This window comes from Oryzias latipes, chromosome 16, assembly GCF_002234675.1.
Source record: "Oryzias latipes chromosome 16, ASM223467v1".
Taxonomy (NCBI): Eukaryota; Metazoa; Chordata; class Actinopteri; order Beloniformes; family Adrianichthyidae; genus Oryzias; species Oryzias latipes.
The window spans coordinates 27,984,393-28,002,700 of NC_019874.2; the positions used below are offsets into that span (position 1 = coordinate 27,984,393).

General features: G+C 40.9%; 1 protein-coding gene across 1 annotated transcript in view; it reads left to right on the forward strand.

Annotated features, from left to right (window-relative positions):
- LOC101159293 (gamma-aminobutyric acid type B receptor subunit 1) overlaps positions 1-18,308 on the forward strand; it is a gene marked incomplete in the record, with an annotated part of 118,173 nt that overhangs the window by 42,814 nt on the left and 57,051 nt on the right. The window contains 6 exon segments of the mRNA XM_023963908.1: positions 4,761-4,895; positions 10,545-10,715; positions 11,226-11,327; positions 11,581-11,646; positions 11,782-11,973; positions 17,042-17,287. Of these exon segments, the coding sequence (XP_023819676.1) occupies positions 4,761-4,895; positions 10,545-10,715; positions 11,226-11,327; positions 11,581-11,646; positions 11,782-11,973; positions 17,042-17,287 (912 nt within the window).

Consider the following 18,308-nt stretch of genomic DNA (forward strand, 5'->3'; position numbering starts at 1 on the left):
ACAAAAGTCACAAGGTGCTTCACAGGTTAAAATATGTATACATACACATATAAAAACATAAAAACATAAAATATAAAAAGCATAAATCATGTAAAACAATCATCTCAAGCCCAATAAAAGAAGTTTCAGTTAAAATGCTTTGCAAAAATAAAAAGTTTTTAGTTGACTTTTAAAAGAATTCACAGAGTCTTAAATCTTTGAAATAATGAATTTCTGTTTTATTTAATCCTATTTTATTGTAGTTACTATTTTAATATATTTATTTAGTACATTTTATATGAAAAGTCTGTGTTTTTTAGTGTCTGAATTTGCCTATCAGCGGGTTTTGGCGTGTAGGTGAAGATGTATAAATAAATAAATACATTTAAATCAGACAGCCATCTAGGTAAATATTAAAGTCACAAAAATTAAGCAAACCCCAATGTGAACAGTTTTATTTGGTGATGGTGATCACAGAGAAAAATACACTCAAATTAAATGGAGGATAAATAAACAGATGGGGAAAATACATTATGTTCTGAAACTCAGTGCTCTGTGACTGTCACCTCCCCTCCAGCCTCCTCTTGAAGAGCTTATCATATGTTCATAAATAACACTCCACAATGACACTGTTGTGATTGGTGCCTCGGGCGCCGACACCAGAGGAAGAGTCTGTGCGAGGCAGAGTGTGAAAACAGCAGGATTTCATGAGCAGGGGTGAAAGCAGGTTGTTTCTCAACTATTTTCACTACTTTGAATCAGACCAAACTAAGAGTAGCCAATTATGTTTTGGCCCAATTATTACATTTCCACAAGCAACTTCTTATTTGATTAAAAATTACATAAAAAAAACACAAATAATCTCATTAACAGAAAAATATATTTTAATGCTTCCAAAATATAGTGAATCCCATAATTTGTCGGAATTTGCCTTTGGCGAATCGCTAACTTGTCCAATCTCCGCAAAAAAAAACAAAAAAACAGAATGTTTGCAAGTGAGTTGCAATTCATGTTTGAATTGAAATCCAACTAAATTGCTTTTGGTTTAAGCAAAAGTAAAACATTAAAACTCACTTCAAGAAATTAGGATTTTCTAAAATATCCTTTTAAATTCCTTTAGTTTTTGCTGAAGGACATTGGACATTATATTTTGATTACTATAGCTGCTGATGTCTGACCATAGTGGAAAATAGAAATCTTTTAGACTTTTCATCCATCTTGGTGGATAGTAACCCACTAAAGTGGGGCACAACACCACCTGATGAGGAAAACATCTGCACTCAGGCTAAGATTGTTATGGACAAGGAGAAGCTGGACAGGGAGAAGTCCAACAAGCACAGGTCAGTACAGATTACCTGGTGTGAATAGATTTTTTTAAAGCAAAGAATGAGACACAATTTCTACAAGCATTTATCTTCTATCACCCTGAAGTATGAAAGGAATAATGCTACAGCCGGAAAACAGGATTTAAGCGTTTCATTTCCTTTCATGTAATATAGATATTTGAAACCACCAGTGCTCAAAGATGATAACTGATACGTTTTCATAATGGTAATTTTCTCTCACTACAGAAAGCCGCTAAGTATCCTCTCATCTGCACAGTTATTAGTAAGGAGGTAATCACATTGTGGATATATGAAGCAAGCGGGTCTCCGTGGTGCAATTAACCAAGTCACAAATCATTTTTTTAAAATTACAATTTCATCTGTAAATACAACTGAACCAACACAAAGGCAATTATGTGAGAACAACATCTGTCACAGCTGCTTTAATAGAAGTCAGATTGAACTATCTAATTACATGTCAGTGTTCTGACCATCAAGTCACTACAATAATTCTGTTGTGAACTGGGAAACGCTTCATGAATGGAAACCCCAGAAACTTCACATATTCCAGGGTCTGGAATGGTTCAGAGAAATCACCCAGCAGTCTTAGGGGACTGTTCAGGCGTTGGTACACGCATCCCGATTTAGTGCATCAGTACTTGACTGTCATGATTGCACATGACGGGATTGTTCGTGACACTCGTCGAGAGTGCAATCTTTAATGTCCGTTTGCACACTTGTGTTTGCACAATCATGGCTCCTCCTCCATGATGAATGTCGGCTCCATTTATCTGTGACGCTGATGCTGCACAGACAAAGTGACAACGCGCTGATGGATCATCCAGCGCCACTTTTGCCTCAGAGACATGCTGAAAACATCTTTATTCAGGGGAGAAATGTGCGTGACGGCAGCTCTTCAGCTCACTGGGTCCACTTTTCTTTGATTTCTCCCCCCACCCTTGTCTGTTTCTGTGTCTTGATCCGAGAGCAGCGTGCTGGGTTTTGATGATGTCTGCCTGTTGTGAGGAGAAAACCTACAGAAAAAAAATAAATGCTGAATTTTTCTAACCCAGCACTCTTGAGCTTTCTGTCCACATTTGTGTGCTTGTTTGCTGATCTCTGCAGCTTTTCTGACTGTTTCTGTCCCTTTTTGACCTCGCCCCTGTCTGCTGAAGTTTCCTGTTTGTCATTTCTGTCTTTTTGTAGATCTGCTACTTCTATGTCAAGTTGCTTTACTGGTCTTATTTTGTCTTGTACTGATCTGTGTAATCCTGATAACTTCTTTCTTTATTTTTCGTAACTTTTCCAGCAGCTGAGCAAAGAACTGAAGGCCTCTTTCAGGAAAAAGCGAAGGCCTTGAAACTCTGCTTGTGCTTCAGAATGTAAAACTTTAAAAAGACATAATCTATTTAAATAAATAGGGATGCTTCTGTTTTTTTTATTACTTTGAGAGAACATCTGCTAAGGACATAATTCTAAGCAATTCACATAACAGTCTGAAATTTCAGAACTCGTACTTAAACCACTGGACTGCAGGTGGCGCTACACTGCATATGACTAATTACTAACAAATATTTAAGTTAGGTTAACTTACCTTTCTGTGATCAAACTTGCTGAACTAAACATTAGCCTGAAGTTTACAACTACCAGATCATATTTTTTTTTAGTAAATAAGAAAGGAAATTTTGGTTTTAAAAATGTTGCGATGATTTGGAGCCTCTTAAAACTACACACTAGCTTTCCTTTTTCTTTTTCAAATGACACTAAGTTGTTAAATAAATAAAAATTTTACTATAAATAGATTAAAAAAACAATAGTAAAATAGGAAACAAATAAATAAATAACAAATAAAATTGTTAAATACAAAGTTAAATGAAATAAACTGTGTAATAAAGAAGTTAAAGTCATCTTTTATTGTTACATTCTTTCTAGTCATATTTTTTTAGTTATTAACCCCTCGGCGCCTGAATTGAATTCCAGCCTTCAAAACAAAACAATTTGTAATTTTGGAGCCGAAGTGTTTTGATGCATATGTGCATCAGTAGGCGTCAATGGTTTAAAGACAATTAATTAAAACTGAGAATTCGGGCGGGGCTACAAATGAAATATTTGTAGTCCCTGTGCTAACTTAGCATATCAACTGGGTGAATGCTCAATTCTGATTGGCTGCAGGTCAGGGTGCAATAAAAGTGATCTGAGAAGCTAATTGGGGACTTTTCTTTCTTCAAAAACAAACTTTTTCTTTATCATCTGGACAAAAACTACATGTGGCGACATGAGGGGCGACAGTGGCTCAGGTGGTTGAGCGGGTCGTTCAATGATCGAAGGGTTGGCGGTTCGATCACCGCTCCCACCAGCCAAAATGTCGTTGTGTCCTTGGGCAAGACACTTCACCCTCCTTGCCTCCAGTGTGGCTCCACTGGTGTGTGAATGCGCATGAATGATCCCGGTGATGGTCAGAGGGGCCGTAGGCGCGAAATGGCAGCCACGCCTCTGTCAGTCTGCCCCAGGGCAGCTGTGGCTACAACAGTAGCTTACCATCACCAAGTATGAATGAGGAGTGAATGAATAATGGACATAATGTAAGCGCTTTGGGCGTCTTGAAAAGCGCAGATAAATCCAATCCATTATTATTATTATAAAAACGAGCAATAAGAGGTGAACTCTCCCTCTGAAATGATGCATTGGATCCCTTACTTAACATGGGGTTTAGCATATATATATACATAAATATATTCCACTTGATACCACTGTCCTCCACTGGTTAGTCCTCGTCCACCAGCTGCAGCAGAGCCAGATCAGTGCAGGCTCGGTAGCCGTTACCATGTCGTCGCGTCAAACCAAGTCTCACGTAATGCTAATATTTGATTAAATGCTGATTTCTTTTGGCCGTGGTATACTGTGGTACTCTGATTGGGCAAATCCCTTACGGCTGAGGCGCTTTTATTCTTTCTGTTTAACTGTTTTACGTTTAATTTGGGAAGATTAGTATTTCAGACCTATTCTGTCAAATCAGCTAGTGTGTGGATAAGTGAGAGTGACCGCACATTATTCTTCTTTTCAGCTGGTTTAAATCTTACTTAGTTCATTTGGGATGTAATTTAGCGTTAATCTGGCATTTGGACTCTTCCTGCCTGTTTTTGTTTGTCCTTCAGCTCTGTGTTTGTCATGATTCAGGGTTTTCCACTGTGTCTTGAGCTCATTTTACTTACATTTAAACGCCATCAACTGAGGAAGATGAGTTCTTTCAGCTCACTAAAAACTCATTTTCTTGTGGAAACAAAGAGTCATTTGTGTTTCCTCTGTTTGCACAGCAAATATTGATTTTTCTGGCTGCGTCTTCTCTGCCTTCCTCATCTGTCTGCATCACTGTTGACTGTTCCTTCTTCCCCATCGGTTTCCTCTAATTTATTTCCTCTGTCATCTAATGAACTTGATGTTGTTCTGTCCTTCCAGTGTGACCCAGGAGAAGCCACCAAGCTGCTGTATGACCTGCTCTACACCGAGCCCATCAAGATTGTGCTGATGCCCGGCTGCAGCGGCGTTTCCACGCTGGTTGCTGAAGCTGCTCGTATGTGGAACCTCATAGTGGTGAGTTGTGATTGTTTTTACAAAAACAGCTTGAAGTCACCCACACGGTTTTGATTGTGCTATTTTTATCAAATTTGCAGCTTCTTTGAGTCTACGTGAAATCTCAGAAGATTCAAATGAAAAATTAGAATCCAGACAAAAAGAAAAAAAGGCTGTCAAATCTCCAGAGGTTTTTATGTAGCTGTTGAAGAACTCCTGCTGCTGCTTTGTGTCCAAAAATCTGTACTGCTGGGTTGTGGTTGTGCAAAAATGGCTGGGAAACAGAGATGCAGGAACATTTATGAACGATGAACAGATCAAACCTCCTAATCCTGGATCCCCTTTAAGGACACAGGGAAGCCAGTTTGTGTCGTTCTTTAACTTATCCCTAAAAATGGGATTTCAAATGTTTTTAAAAACTCACCCAAAACTGATACACCATTCCTTTTGGTTGATGTTACCATTGCAACCACTTGGAGACCCACTCCAACTATATTTTTTTTCTATTGTAAAGTTCCCAGTGGTCTTTTAATGGTTACCTTTAAAAAAATCTTGTAGCAGCTTGAAGTATTTAACAAATCAAATAAATCCATTTATGCATTTGACCAATCGGATGGACGCCATCACATTGTTGACCAATCGGATGGAGATCTTTTATGTTAAATGAGGGTCATTTGGAGTATAATTTTTAAACTGTTGATATTTTTGGTTGTTTTGCTATTTGCTCATGTACCGCAAGTTGAATCGTCATCACAATATTGATCATTTATATCGCAAGTTTTCCTCATATGGCGCAGCCCCTTCCTCCATGAGAAAAATGCTACAAAAACACCAAAAGCATGATTTTTCATTGGAGCGAGTCTTTACATTTTGAAGTAACGAAGCCCCAAAGAGCTCAAATTTACAAACCCTTGTTCTAACTTAGCCTTCATTGTATCATTTAGAACAGCTAAATGCATTTATAGTGTTGTTGGAAAATATTCTCTTATTTTTTTAATTTTTTTGCAAGTTTTTTTTTTTTAAACTCAGCGATGCAAATCTTCTATCTGTTGTTCAAATAATCTAAAATAAACCAAAATAAATGAAAATTTCAGCTTTTTTATTTGTTTTTTGCTGTGAAAAACACCTGCCCGGGGCCATTTGAAAACGTAATTGCTGTATTTTTTGGGGGAGGAAAGACACGGAAGTACAAAAAAGAAAAGAAGAGAAATTCCGACTGATTCCTCCATCCTATTGTCACTTATCACATCCGTTCTTCCTGCTAAAAAGCTGAATAGATGGTAGCGTTTTATGTTTCTGTGCAGCAGAGGAAATGTGTGGCTGCAGCTGCTGGAGGCTCTGTCTGCTGCTGATCTTCTGTACTTGTTCTTTAGGATATTCTACTAATTGCCCTTAATGTCCCAAATCAATACTTTAGTTGTTTATTGATTTGTTGCTGTTCTCCTTTAATTAGTGCTGAAACTTCACAAGCTGGGTTTGTCGCACTCCATCTGCTGCTCCCGTGCTCTGAAAGAGGCGTAACGATTTATGACGGGTGTTTTTCAAAACATGCGGGATCTTTCATTCTGGAGGAAATCTGTGGCTGCTGTCGATCTTTTTTGCGTGTCTTCTTTAAGTCGGCGTGCTTTGTTTGTTGCATCCATCTTCTCTTGATCTGTCTTCCTGCCACTCAAAGCTTTCATCTTATTAGCTTTGTCCCATAATTGAAGTTTAACCCGGAGATTACTCATCGAAAACAGTCAGCTCTAGAGGTTGACGTGTGCCCCCTCCTTTTTCATCACTGGCTTTTCTCTTTGTGTTCCCCTCTTCATTAAAATCTTTTCTCTGCTTTTTGACTTCCTCGCCTTCCTCCTCATCTGGTGTTGCTGCCTGGAGCCGGTTCTTTCTCTGTGTCAGCCTGCTTTATTTCTTTTTCTTCCTTCCTCCTCTTCCATCCCTTTCTCCGTCTTTCTTTCTCACCCACTCTTCCTTTCCGCCTCGGCTCCAGCAGCCGATTCTCCGCCACAGACAAAAGGATCTGTCTGTCTTTACTACACGCCGCCGCTGGTGCAGCCTCCTTACCGCCACACTCAATTATTCCTGCACGCTCTGCGACTGCAGGAGCCTCCTCGCATGTCAAACAGCCTCATCAGAGCAGCCGCCAGGCAAAAGCACCCTCTATTTCTGGACACCGATCAAGGAGGGGCTCTCCATCGCCTTCTTTTGGTACAACCCTAATCTGATCTCTCATTGTAAAAGCATTGATCTGATGGGAGGAAAATCTGAGGGTTTGTTTGGGGTTTTGGGGAACTTTGCTCAACTCTTGCTTCTTTAGCAGTTCTCTGTACTGCGTCACTATTATTATTCGTTTTTTTCCTATCTAAATTTGTCTGTTTTTTTTCCCTTTTGTTCACATTTCAGCATACATTCTTTCTCTATTCACAAGTTGATTCTGGCAAAGAGAAGCAAAACATCCGGGTTTTTTCTTTTCATTTGCTGTTGATCAGATGATTTTGAAGCATGTTGTTAACCAAATTGAGAAAACTAGATCTTCCTAATTTGTCACATTTCCTCCACCAGCATGTTTGTTTTCCTTCCTCTAATTTCATTTGCGGCTCTCCTCTAAGACTCGAACATCTGCTCCCAACAAAGTTGATAAGAAATCCTGATAGTCCCTGAAATTGCGCTCTTCTAGAAAATGTAAATTAATGACTTTAATTATGCCTTAATTCGTCCTCTGTTGGCGTCATGAGGACGCAGTTTGTTGTTTACCATGGTGCGTTTATTTCAGATTATTTCTTTGATGACCAACTGTCACTGATTTATGGCTTTTTCATTTTTTGTAGTAACATGTTTGTGATGGACTGCTGCAAGTTTTAAAATTGAGACCGAAAACAGACGTGAAAGACTCCGGGATTTTGACGTTTAAAAGGTCAAATTATAATATTTTCTGGTGTTTTCTGTGAAAAATACCCTTTTTTAAAAATGATTTATGTGTAATTTTGTTTTTTAAATGAACATCAACCTAATTATACTTTAGCAAAAAACTATGACTAAATACAAAAGGGGCTTGAATGAGGATTTTATCTAAATGTGTTTCCGCCTGGAAACCGAAACAACTGGGATGAAACGTTGTGATTCTTTTCACTCATGTTTATATTTGTGGTTTGACTTTTCTGCCGAATTGTTGGAATTCAGACACTTTGGAGAATCTCAGGGAGTTAAGTCAGATCTCTGCAGAATGTTTATTTGTAATTTGTTCGATCCATTCAGCTGCCCCATTGTTCTTTAGGGTTTCTGGGAGCTTAGGTTTTGAAGGACCACACCATCAAACTACCTCCCCATGTTTGTCTGATGTCCTGTTCTGACAGTCTCTGTCAGTTTGGGTCCAGATGTTTAAAGACTTCCAGAAAATTCCTATTATGTCTCATCAAAATATTTTTCCAAAAGTCTTTTTCTGCCAGTTGAATCATGAACTGGGTCTAGTGACCTTTTTTCTATCTCCTTTTGATTCTTCCATGACCAGGATGAGTTTTTGTGTTCTTGGTCTCATTTTGGGAGGGTCTCCTCTCTTCATGGGGTTTTTCATGAGTGATTGACAAATCTCTTTGTGTTTTTCTGGAGTCCAAACGCTGCAGAAATGTTTATTAAGGAGCCTTTTGCACTGAAACATGTCAGTTCTTGAATATCTTTAGTTGCGGCATACATTTTTTATTTATTTTATGTTTTATAATATATATATATATATATATATATATATATATATATATATTTTATTTTTTCTTATGAACCCCCCTGGTCTCATGTTAATGTCTGCCGCCTCCACATACGTCTGTTCTCCAGTCCTATTGATTCCCTTGTTTCTTTGGGGACTTTGCACACTACCCCACATCCATCACGGAGCCACCTCTGGCCCCCACTGGTTAACATCCTGCGTCTGTACGTGAAATGGGGCTGGGACCAGAGCTGTGGAGGTTGGAACGAGTAATGGCTCCCTATGCAGCACTTTCCTCACTGTAAAGAAGACCTGTCGTGGGTTTTATCTCCAGTTGCTGCTGCAGGAGCCTCTGAAAGAGGGGCATCAGCCTCCGTGTTCCAGCAGCCTGCCTCCTGTTTGCTGCTGCAGACACCAAACCTTCTGCCTCAGTTTTCTGTCTTACATCAAATGTTTGGACAAGCTCTAGTTACGCACTGCTGCACCCACACACACACACACACACACACACACACGCACAAATCTGCTCACCACAGGATAATAAGGTGACTTTTTCTCTTGTCTGGTTTGTAAAAGTAGAGTGTGATATCCCTGTTTTGTCTGGAGGACAAATCCTGTGGGAAATTCTGAGGGGAAAAGGCTGTATTCTAATCACTATTTATTATTCATGATTTAAATGCAGAGATTAAAAAACCCGACCCTGTCAGGGAAAATGAAACTCTGCCTCATCAAGGATCACCATAGCAACTTCCCAAAGTTTAAATCCACGAGGTTGGAAGAACAAAAGTTTCCTCCACAGTCCACAAAAAATCCAAGCAAGAGACTCTGTTATAGTTTTGTCTCGTGTGTAATCTTCATATTACCAACGTTTTTTTACATTTTTCAATGTCCCAGCCCTGCTGGAGAGTCGCGCGGCGTTCAAATTGATCTCACTTTTTTAAGGAACATATAATGAGCGGCGAGATTGAGTCCTCACTTTTGTAAGGCTGCTTTGGACTCCGTGTGCCGCAGAAACCACACAACAATTCCAAGTTCCATTAGCTCGTGTTTTAACAGTTACATTTGGGTCATTTTGTTATATTTGGATATTGGTAAACACTTTTATCTCTTCCTGTCCTCACCTTGACTTTTGGCAGACTCCTGCACTTTTAAATCTTTTATAATGTAGGCTATCAAAGGTTTGTGAAACCTTGAAATAATGCTTCTTTCTGTTTTAATACATATTGTTGTTTATGCTCACAGGACAATTTTTTGATTGTTGTGGTTTAAGTGGGTGAGTTTGCCTATCATTGGGCTTTGGTCCGTTTGCACAAACGCATAAATTAATAACATCACACTAAAAAAGCGACATCACAACGATGGTGTCTAATTCTCAAGAATAGATTTTTACAACTGTTAGAGAAAAGAGATTCAGAGCTAAAATTGGTCCCAAATTGAAGTTATTAAAATTTCAGTGAATGCTGTCACATTAAATATGTTTTAAGTTAATATTTTGGTAAATTATATCACAGAGATTCAAAAAACATAATGATTTGCCCCATAAATTATAGGAGGTGACGGCTATGGATCTGTATTTTCAATACAACCTCTCTGTCAATCTTAGTTTATGAAACAAAGTTTTATTCAGCTTTTGGCGCCGGGGGGGGGGGCTGTTGCAGCGTTGGAGGCGAGGGCCATTCTGTAATTTTTTTTATGATCAGAATCAAAGAGTTTATCTGAAGTCCTCATGGGGAAGATGAAAGGTGTGAGGATGAGAGTCAGAAATGGGAACATTCTGTCTTTCTGCAGATTTCCTCTCTGTTCTTTGCCGTCTGAACCAAACGGTGGTGGGGAGCCGGACTCGGAGCCTGCGTTTGATTGAAGTCTGTTTACTATAGATAGCCGTATTGCTCTGTTTTGTTATTCACCGCCCCCCCCCCCGTATCTTTGCTTATCTGTCAGTTTTTCACCCCCCTCCCTCTCGTCTGTCTCCTCAGCTGTCATATGGCTCCAGCTCGCCCGCCCTGTCCAACCGCCAGCGCTTCCCCACCTTCTTCCGAACGCACCCCTCCGCCACCCTGCACAACCCCACCAGGGTGCAGCTCTTCCAGAAGTGGAAGTGGACGCGCATCGCCACCATCCAGCAGACCACAGAAGTCTTCACCTCCGTCAGTCCTTTTGTCTTTTTCTCGTCTCAAACCCGCCTCACTGAGCCGTTTGTGTCCTCAGGCAGCTCCTCTTTAACGGTCACCTGATGACTGATGGGGGATTTTCTGAAGCCATTTGTCAGAATATTGGTTGTGAGAAATATTGATCAGGCCACATATCTCTCTCCGGAAAGGCGGTCGATGGCGTGGAAGCTGCCTTGTTTCCTCTAATGAAAGTTAATGACTCTGCTGGCTTGGCGTTCCTCCCTGGTATCCATTTTTGTCTAAAGGCCCGCTCGCTCCCACGCTGCCTCTCTTGTTTATCACACATGAGCAGAGTGTCCATCACTCTCCTGGCATTTCTCATATAAACGGCAGGATCTTTTATTTGCTTTTTCCCTCCCCGCAGACTTTCTTTTGTCTCTGTCTGTAATCTCAGCCTGTCACCTCTCTGTGCGTTCAGCTGCCGTTCTAACCCCCCCCCCCCCCTCGCCGTCTGTCTCCTCTCCGTCCGTCTCTTTCATCTGCCAGACGCTGGATGATCTGGAGCAGAGGGTGAAGGAGGCAGGCATCGAGATCAGCGTTCGTCAGAGTTTCCTCACCGACCCGGCTGTTGCTGTCAAGAACCTCAAGGTACTTTGATTAAAAATTCACCTCAGCTGCTGGTTGACTCCCCCCCCCCCCACCCCACCCGCCCCCAGCTTTCCTTCTGCTCCAAGCTGCATTAGCATAGAGTTGATTGGATCTAGGAAATGAATGCAGCGTGTTAATTATGAAGCAGCAACATGTGCCGTCCTGTGAAGCAGCAGGACCTCAGATCTGTGTGCTTCCAGATAAAAACCTCCTTCTTTCAAAATGAAGAGAGCTTCTCAATGACTGCTTTCAGCGCCAGGACGCCAGGATCATCGTGGGGCTCTTTTACGAGACCGAAGCCAGGAAGGTGTTTTGTGAGGTGGGTGCCATTTCGTGCTCCATCTCTTCCAACAGGCATGTCCGTTAGCAGAAACTCAGCTCAGTAATTAGTCGTTTGAATGCCTGAACGAATACCTGAGAGTTATGCAACACGACCCCCACCCCCTTACTGCAGGTGTACAAGGAGAAGCTGTACGGAAAGAAGTACGTCTGGTTCCTGATCGGCTGGTATGCTGACAACTGGTTTAAGATCAAAGATCCGGCGATCAACTGCACAGCCGAGAACATGGCGGAGGCTGTGGAGGGTCACGTGACCACCGAGATCGTCATGCTGAACCCAGAGACCGTCCGCGGGGTCTCCAACATGGTGAGAACTATTTCACTGGTCGTGTCCTGGACCCCAGCATCAACCCGCTGAATGCAGCTTTCAGGTTTCTGCGCTGCCGGATTTTTTGTTTTGGATTCCAAATTTATCTGTTTGTGCTTCCAGACTGTAAATAGTTTGGAAAGATCATCCTAATGCGTATCTGTCAGAGTCTCTCATCCGTGGCATCGTGTCAACAAACACCTGGATGCTACAGACCAGCAAAGCGCATAATCTGGCATTTGATTACCTGCACCTATCTGCCTCCTTCCCTCCATATGGAACCAGAAAAGCTGCTTTATGTTATTAAAGCACATTTCTTAAGTTTATTGCACAAAGATGAGGCTGTTTAAGATCATATTGAAACATGGTAATGACCTAGCTCTTCTGTTCTCTTATTGAGACTAAAAGAAAAAACAGAGGATCAACAATTCTATGAAGTTCCCATAACAACTGTGCAAATTTAATGTAAATGCAGATTCATAACAAACAAACAAAAAAATGTAAATGGGCATAAAATCACAAAAAATGTTCAAAGCTGAATGTGGGATGACACCAGAACTGTATCCCCCAGTTGGCCTGTTTAGCTGAATTGATGCTCGTTTTTCAGATCCGTGGTCATCGCCTCCGGCAGACTTTGATACCTTTAAACCTCGAACTTACCAAATAAATGTGGGACTAAGGAGCCCGACTGTTGGCTGTTTTAGAGTCGCAGATTCAAAACTCAACTCTCAATCAAAAAGCTGCAGCCTGTATAGTTTAATCTTCAATGTAAAATGAAACAACAGTTTTGATCAAATTTGTTTATAGTACATTTTTTGTTGTTGTTCACCTTTCGGCACGTCCGATCAGGAGTCGCCACAGCGAATCAGCTTTCAATGAATTACGCAGGTGGTTTGGGAGTGGTTTGGGGACCAGCACAGTGAGGGACTTGGGACCCCTTGTGGCTAGATAGTCGGGCATGATGATCATCAGCAGCTTTCACCTGTAGTCGTTCACATAGACACCTCAGATCAAATTCACAGATCCATTACGTAGTTAAAGTACTTGGAAACACTGTAAAAGTACTTTTACTTTAGTAACAGGAAAAAGATTTTGTTAACCAGATAAATCTAAAAAAAAAAATACCCATTCATGATACAGTAATTCAGAACATTACATCAACCAGGTATTTTTATTTCTTACCAATAATTCTTTGCACCTGTAACAACTACAGAGATGAAAGATTTTTGTCTCTAGAATCAAATCAAACTTTATTTATAAAACACTTTCCATACAAGAATAACGCAAAATGCTTTACAGGCTTAAAGTCATTAAAAAAACAGAACTGTAAAATACACAGAGCTCTCTGCATCCAAAATTACGCATGAGCAAAACTCAGACTAGAAAAAGAAATAGAAACCAACGTGGAAAGTAGAATGAAAATCTGTTTTGTTTGGAAGTAAACCTGCAAACTCCGGTTACTTTTATTCCAAACCTGGCTTAAGGAGGAGAAGCATGTGTTCTCCATAGAAGAACACTGACAGACTTGTATTTTAATCAGCTTGATTCAGAGACACGGACTGTAAAAAGTGATCACAATCACTGTTACACCTTTAGGCAGCCGCTGCTGCATCAATGAGACAACGTTTGAAACTAGAGGGGATTATTTCCTGGAAAGCTCGGTTTCTGCCGTGTTTATTTACATTCTGCATGTTTCTAGCGTGGGGGCCGAGTGTGGGACCTCGAGAATCTTCTTCCTTTGTTCTGTAGATGTGTCTTGAAGCTTCTTTTTGGTCCCCTGCTGTGCAGAGAGAATCTGAAACAGATCTTTCTTGACTTTGTGTGCAGTCATGCTGCGAGTGAGATTGGAGTTTTAGTCTAAGGCACATTTATGGACTTTTGGTACTGAAACTAAATGCTAAAAATGTTCATTTTCAGGGACGGAGTAAAAAATCATATAGTTTTTATTTATTTATTATACTTTTATATGAAGTTAAGAATAGTTTCCAAGAAGTTAGTCTTGTTTTTCTGTGTTGCAGTTTAAGCTCTTTGGTTGTTCTTGGGTTATTTTTTCTTTAGCTGCGAGTTATTTTTAAAGAAAAGTTGAGTGCTGGGAGCATTAACGGCAGAGCTTCAGTGAACTACAGCTGACCTGGATCTATTTAATGTGCAGAACCCGCTGAGAATGCTGTGGATTACTGTCTTTAAGTATCAGTGGCTCCTGGTTTTGAGCGTCCTTTATCATTTTGCATGACGCTTGTTTAGCTTCTCAGGTTTCTGTCATTTCGCCGTGTTTTCCCTCCGCTAATCCTCTTATTCCGTCTTTTCCAAACCGCATCTCTCCCTTTGTTTAACCTTCTGTGGCTCTGCTGAACGGTTATGGATCATCATTTCATTTGTCTTGTTTACTCGTCTCCCCTTCAGCGTTTTCCTCTCCTACAGCACCCTCCTTCTCTTTCGCTCCATCAGCAGGTGTAGTTTGTATTCATGAAGCACCTGCCACTACCTGCTGATCCAGCTGCTGATGTGCTGCTCACAATTACAGGGAGACCCTCTGATTTTAGTCACTTTCTTTCAATCCGGTCTCATAAATCTGAAGTTGGATGACGTTGGATAAGCCTGAATGCCGGCCGTGCTCGCTCAGCAACACTGTCAGCCGGTTTCCAGGGGGCAGACTGAAACGCTGAAAGGCAGAGGATGTTTCAGCTTGATAATTGGACATGATTGAACTGGAGGTGTGTCGGCCCGATTTAGTCTGGAGAAAACCACAGAGACGCTTTGATGAGGTGTGAAAAGGTAATGATTGGTGTTTAATAGAAACGACAAAAACTCTCTTTTGTGAGGCAGGAATGCTTAAATTAACCCCCCCCCCCCCCCCAAACCTCACCTGCAACAAAAACACGCAAATTAAGTGGATTTTCTTATCAGTGCTTTCCTCAGAAATTTTTCTCTGAGCTCATGGTTTTATTTTATCAAGCTATAACCATTAGCAGCAAATTACAAGAACATTCATGCGGGAGTTTTCAAAATAACTCAAAAACTTTCCATTTTCTTGGTTGTTGCGGAAAAGCCTCCCCACCTTTTGTTCCCCAGTTTGAAGCAAACCTGGAAATATCAAATGTTGCATATCTTAAAACTGGTTTCAGAAAGAGCATTTTCCTATTGACTTTAAAGACCCACTCCAAGGTGTTCTCATCTTGTTCTGTGGCATTTTTCAGATGATGGAGGACGTATATAAAGACAATTAAGCTTGAAATCAAGCTATCTCTTTATTCAAATCATTGCAAATCAGGAGCAGACAAAAATTTGAATTGCCTGCTCTGCTCCATTTTAATGCATCTTCTTGTGGATGACTAGATCCATAAATGTCTTTGTTTTCCTCATCTGAGCTGGAATGTGGCTCACAACTGTTGGATAGATGGATAGCTCCTGTATTGCTCTCCATTTTAGTTCCACTACTATTGTTAGCTTGGGCTGTAGGCTAGCGGGAGAGCGTGCAAACAAAGGGATGTTTGGAAGTGAGGGTGGGGTTGCTCTGTGCCAACGTTCCCACCTACAACTCAAAGGTGAATTTCTAACAAACTCCTGCCACTTTGCAGAAAATCCAAAAACGTTTTTTTGGATTTAGCCTAAAAACAGGAGAATCATAATTAAAAATCCACTGGAAGTGATTTAAAAATATATCACAGTATGGCTGTAGTGTGACTTTAATGTCTAAAAAATGTGTAAAACCTTTTGCACGTTCAGGGTTTTTATCCGGTAAGTGAACCCATGGGAGCCAAAATTTTGTTTCTTTATTCACTCTGTAGTTTTTTGTATATTTTACCCCTTTAATTGGTTAATTAGCAACACCTGGCTGAAGGTTTGACAAGCGCCGACTCGCCTGCACTCCAGCAGATTCAAACAAAAAATAGTTATTTTAATCATAAAGTGCTTATGTGAAGCGTTTCATGTCTGTGTCTCCGGAAAGTGCAGCTAATACCAAACCATCAGTTGTGGATCATTAAAGCCCACAATGCCCCTCAGGTGTGTAGCCAGGCTGTTGTACTGGTCTGGATCTTCCTTATCTAAAGGTCAATCATTGACACGTTGATGGAAAAACATATGTGGAGCTTTGTGTTTTTACTTCTGTATAGATTTACTGCTCCAGTCAGTAAATAAAAAAATCAAACTTTCCTTTTTACTCATAGGGACTACAAATAACTCACATCTGATGCAAACTTCTGCCTGAAAACATAAACGCTTCATCCTAACTGTCTTTGCAGTTACATGTGACAGAAATATGGAGAAGAAATGTAGATTTTTTAATTTGAAGTTCCAGTTTTTGTTTGAGATAAAAGAGACATATTTCATCTCTGAGCTCAGTTGATTTGAGACCAGCATTCAGTACAGCGAGTCCTTCAACAGGCTGGATGAACACGTTCCTCATTGTTGCTTGAGTGACATTTACAAACTGCAATCTTGCTGTTCACGTCTGTGTTTGATCCTTTTCTGAACAAAGCTAATCACCTGCAGGCTCCACCTCCACAATTTCTTTATGGATTTGTTTCAAATTTCTCCTCTGACTCTTCGAGCTGGCATATTGTACCAAATGTCACACTGCAGCAGTCAGCTGAGCTGGCACCACTCTGAATGCCGAGGGCCGTTTCTGTCGGGGAAACAAACTTTGAAAAGCTCAGGTTCCTTCTACAACGGGGAGGCCCGAGCAGCTCGTATATCAAAGCTGCCACTTTCCTTTCCGTCCAAGAAAATGAAAAAAGGTTTCAGCTGGAGTGCTACAAAAAAGGGCCTCAGTTTGACACACGGCTGATCGAAGCACCAATCTTTGGCCTGAACACTAACCGAGTCAAAACTCATTTATTACTTTGCCATTGGAAAAGGCTGGAAAATGTTTAGCTGCACACTTTGTGTACTTGGTCAGAAAAGGTTTCTGTGCATGAGGCCACTCTGCCGAAAAATGCTCCTGAAAATGTTGTATAAAACCTGCAGCATTTTGAGAAAGTATTGTTCTGAATCTTTTCTGAAACAAAAGAGAGACTCAAACATCTGCAGCTTTGCCTTCATGTCTTCTCATCTTTCCTTCCATCAGACGTCGCAGGAGTTTCTTGCTGCCTTGATGTCCCGTCTGGGGGGGAAGAACCCGGAGGAGACCGGTGGCTTTCAAGAAGCCCCTTTAGCCTATGACGCAGTGTGGGCTCTGGCTCTGGCTCTCAATAAGACCGTGGCACCTCTGAAGGCCAGAGGTCGACGCCTGGAGGACTTCAACTACAACAACCACGACATCACGTCCGAGATCTACAGAGCGCTCAACACCAGCTCCTTTGAAGGGGTTTCGGTGAGTCCAGAGGACGGCTGAGCAGTGAAAAGGATGCTGGGACCTGAATATTTTATGATCATTGCTTTGGGTCAGAGCAAACATTTGTTTTTTTGGGTGCGTTTTAAAAGGTTGCTTCACCTCTCAGGTGTCCTCGGTGTGAGGCGATGCATTAAAGGCTGAACTGTCATCCAGTAAAATAAAGGTTGCAGCTTATGGTGTGTGGGACCAGCAGGCAACGGTTTTGGTGCATCTTGGTCCACAGAGGTTCAGACAGTGGAGGCGGCACCTCTGTGAGCATTCATGCTGACCCTTTGATGGCGGTAAACTTCTAAGCGAGATGCTCCTTTCATACTTCAACCTGCTGTCTTTGCGTTGTGTCCTCACTGAGATGGCACATGTGAACACGTGATCACCGCAGCGACAGTTTAGCTCAGTTCATTTTGGTATCAGTCACTAAAGTAGGTGGAGGACTAACATGCGTTTAAGACAGTTTAAGGGATGTCACTTATGTGAGGCTGAAATCAGAAAATCAGACATGCAGAGGCTCTGAGATGTGGGCATCTGTCTGAGCGTGATGTCTTTGCTGATGGATGGATGCTGCATTTCAGTAAGTAAGGAGTGGTCCCCAACATTTTTCATGCCACGCACCCGTATATTATTGTCAGACAATACTCTCATGGACCGGCCTGAATGAGGTTCAAAGTGGGCTTTCGATTCCATTTTTTTTTTCTTTTAGCCTCCAGTTCTCCTTTAACCTTTGAGGCTAAGGTTTATCTTCATCCTCTGTAAAACACATCTGCAGCTGCTGTGAACTTTTATTTGGAAAATTTAATTTCATGTAGGAACCAATAAAATGTGATAACGGTTTTTCCCTTAACCTATAACCATCAAGGTGGAAGATACAAAATCAGACGCCAACTTCAGCCTCGTCTGACTTTTAGGGTGTAATGAATAAATATAAAAAAGTCACTGAAACTGGTATTTTCTAAATATAATAATAAACATGAATCCACAGTTTGAACAGATTTATTAACAGCAT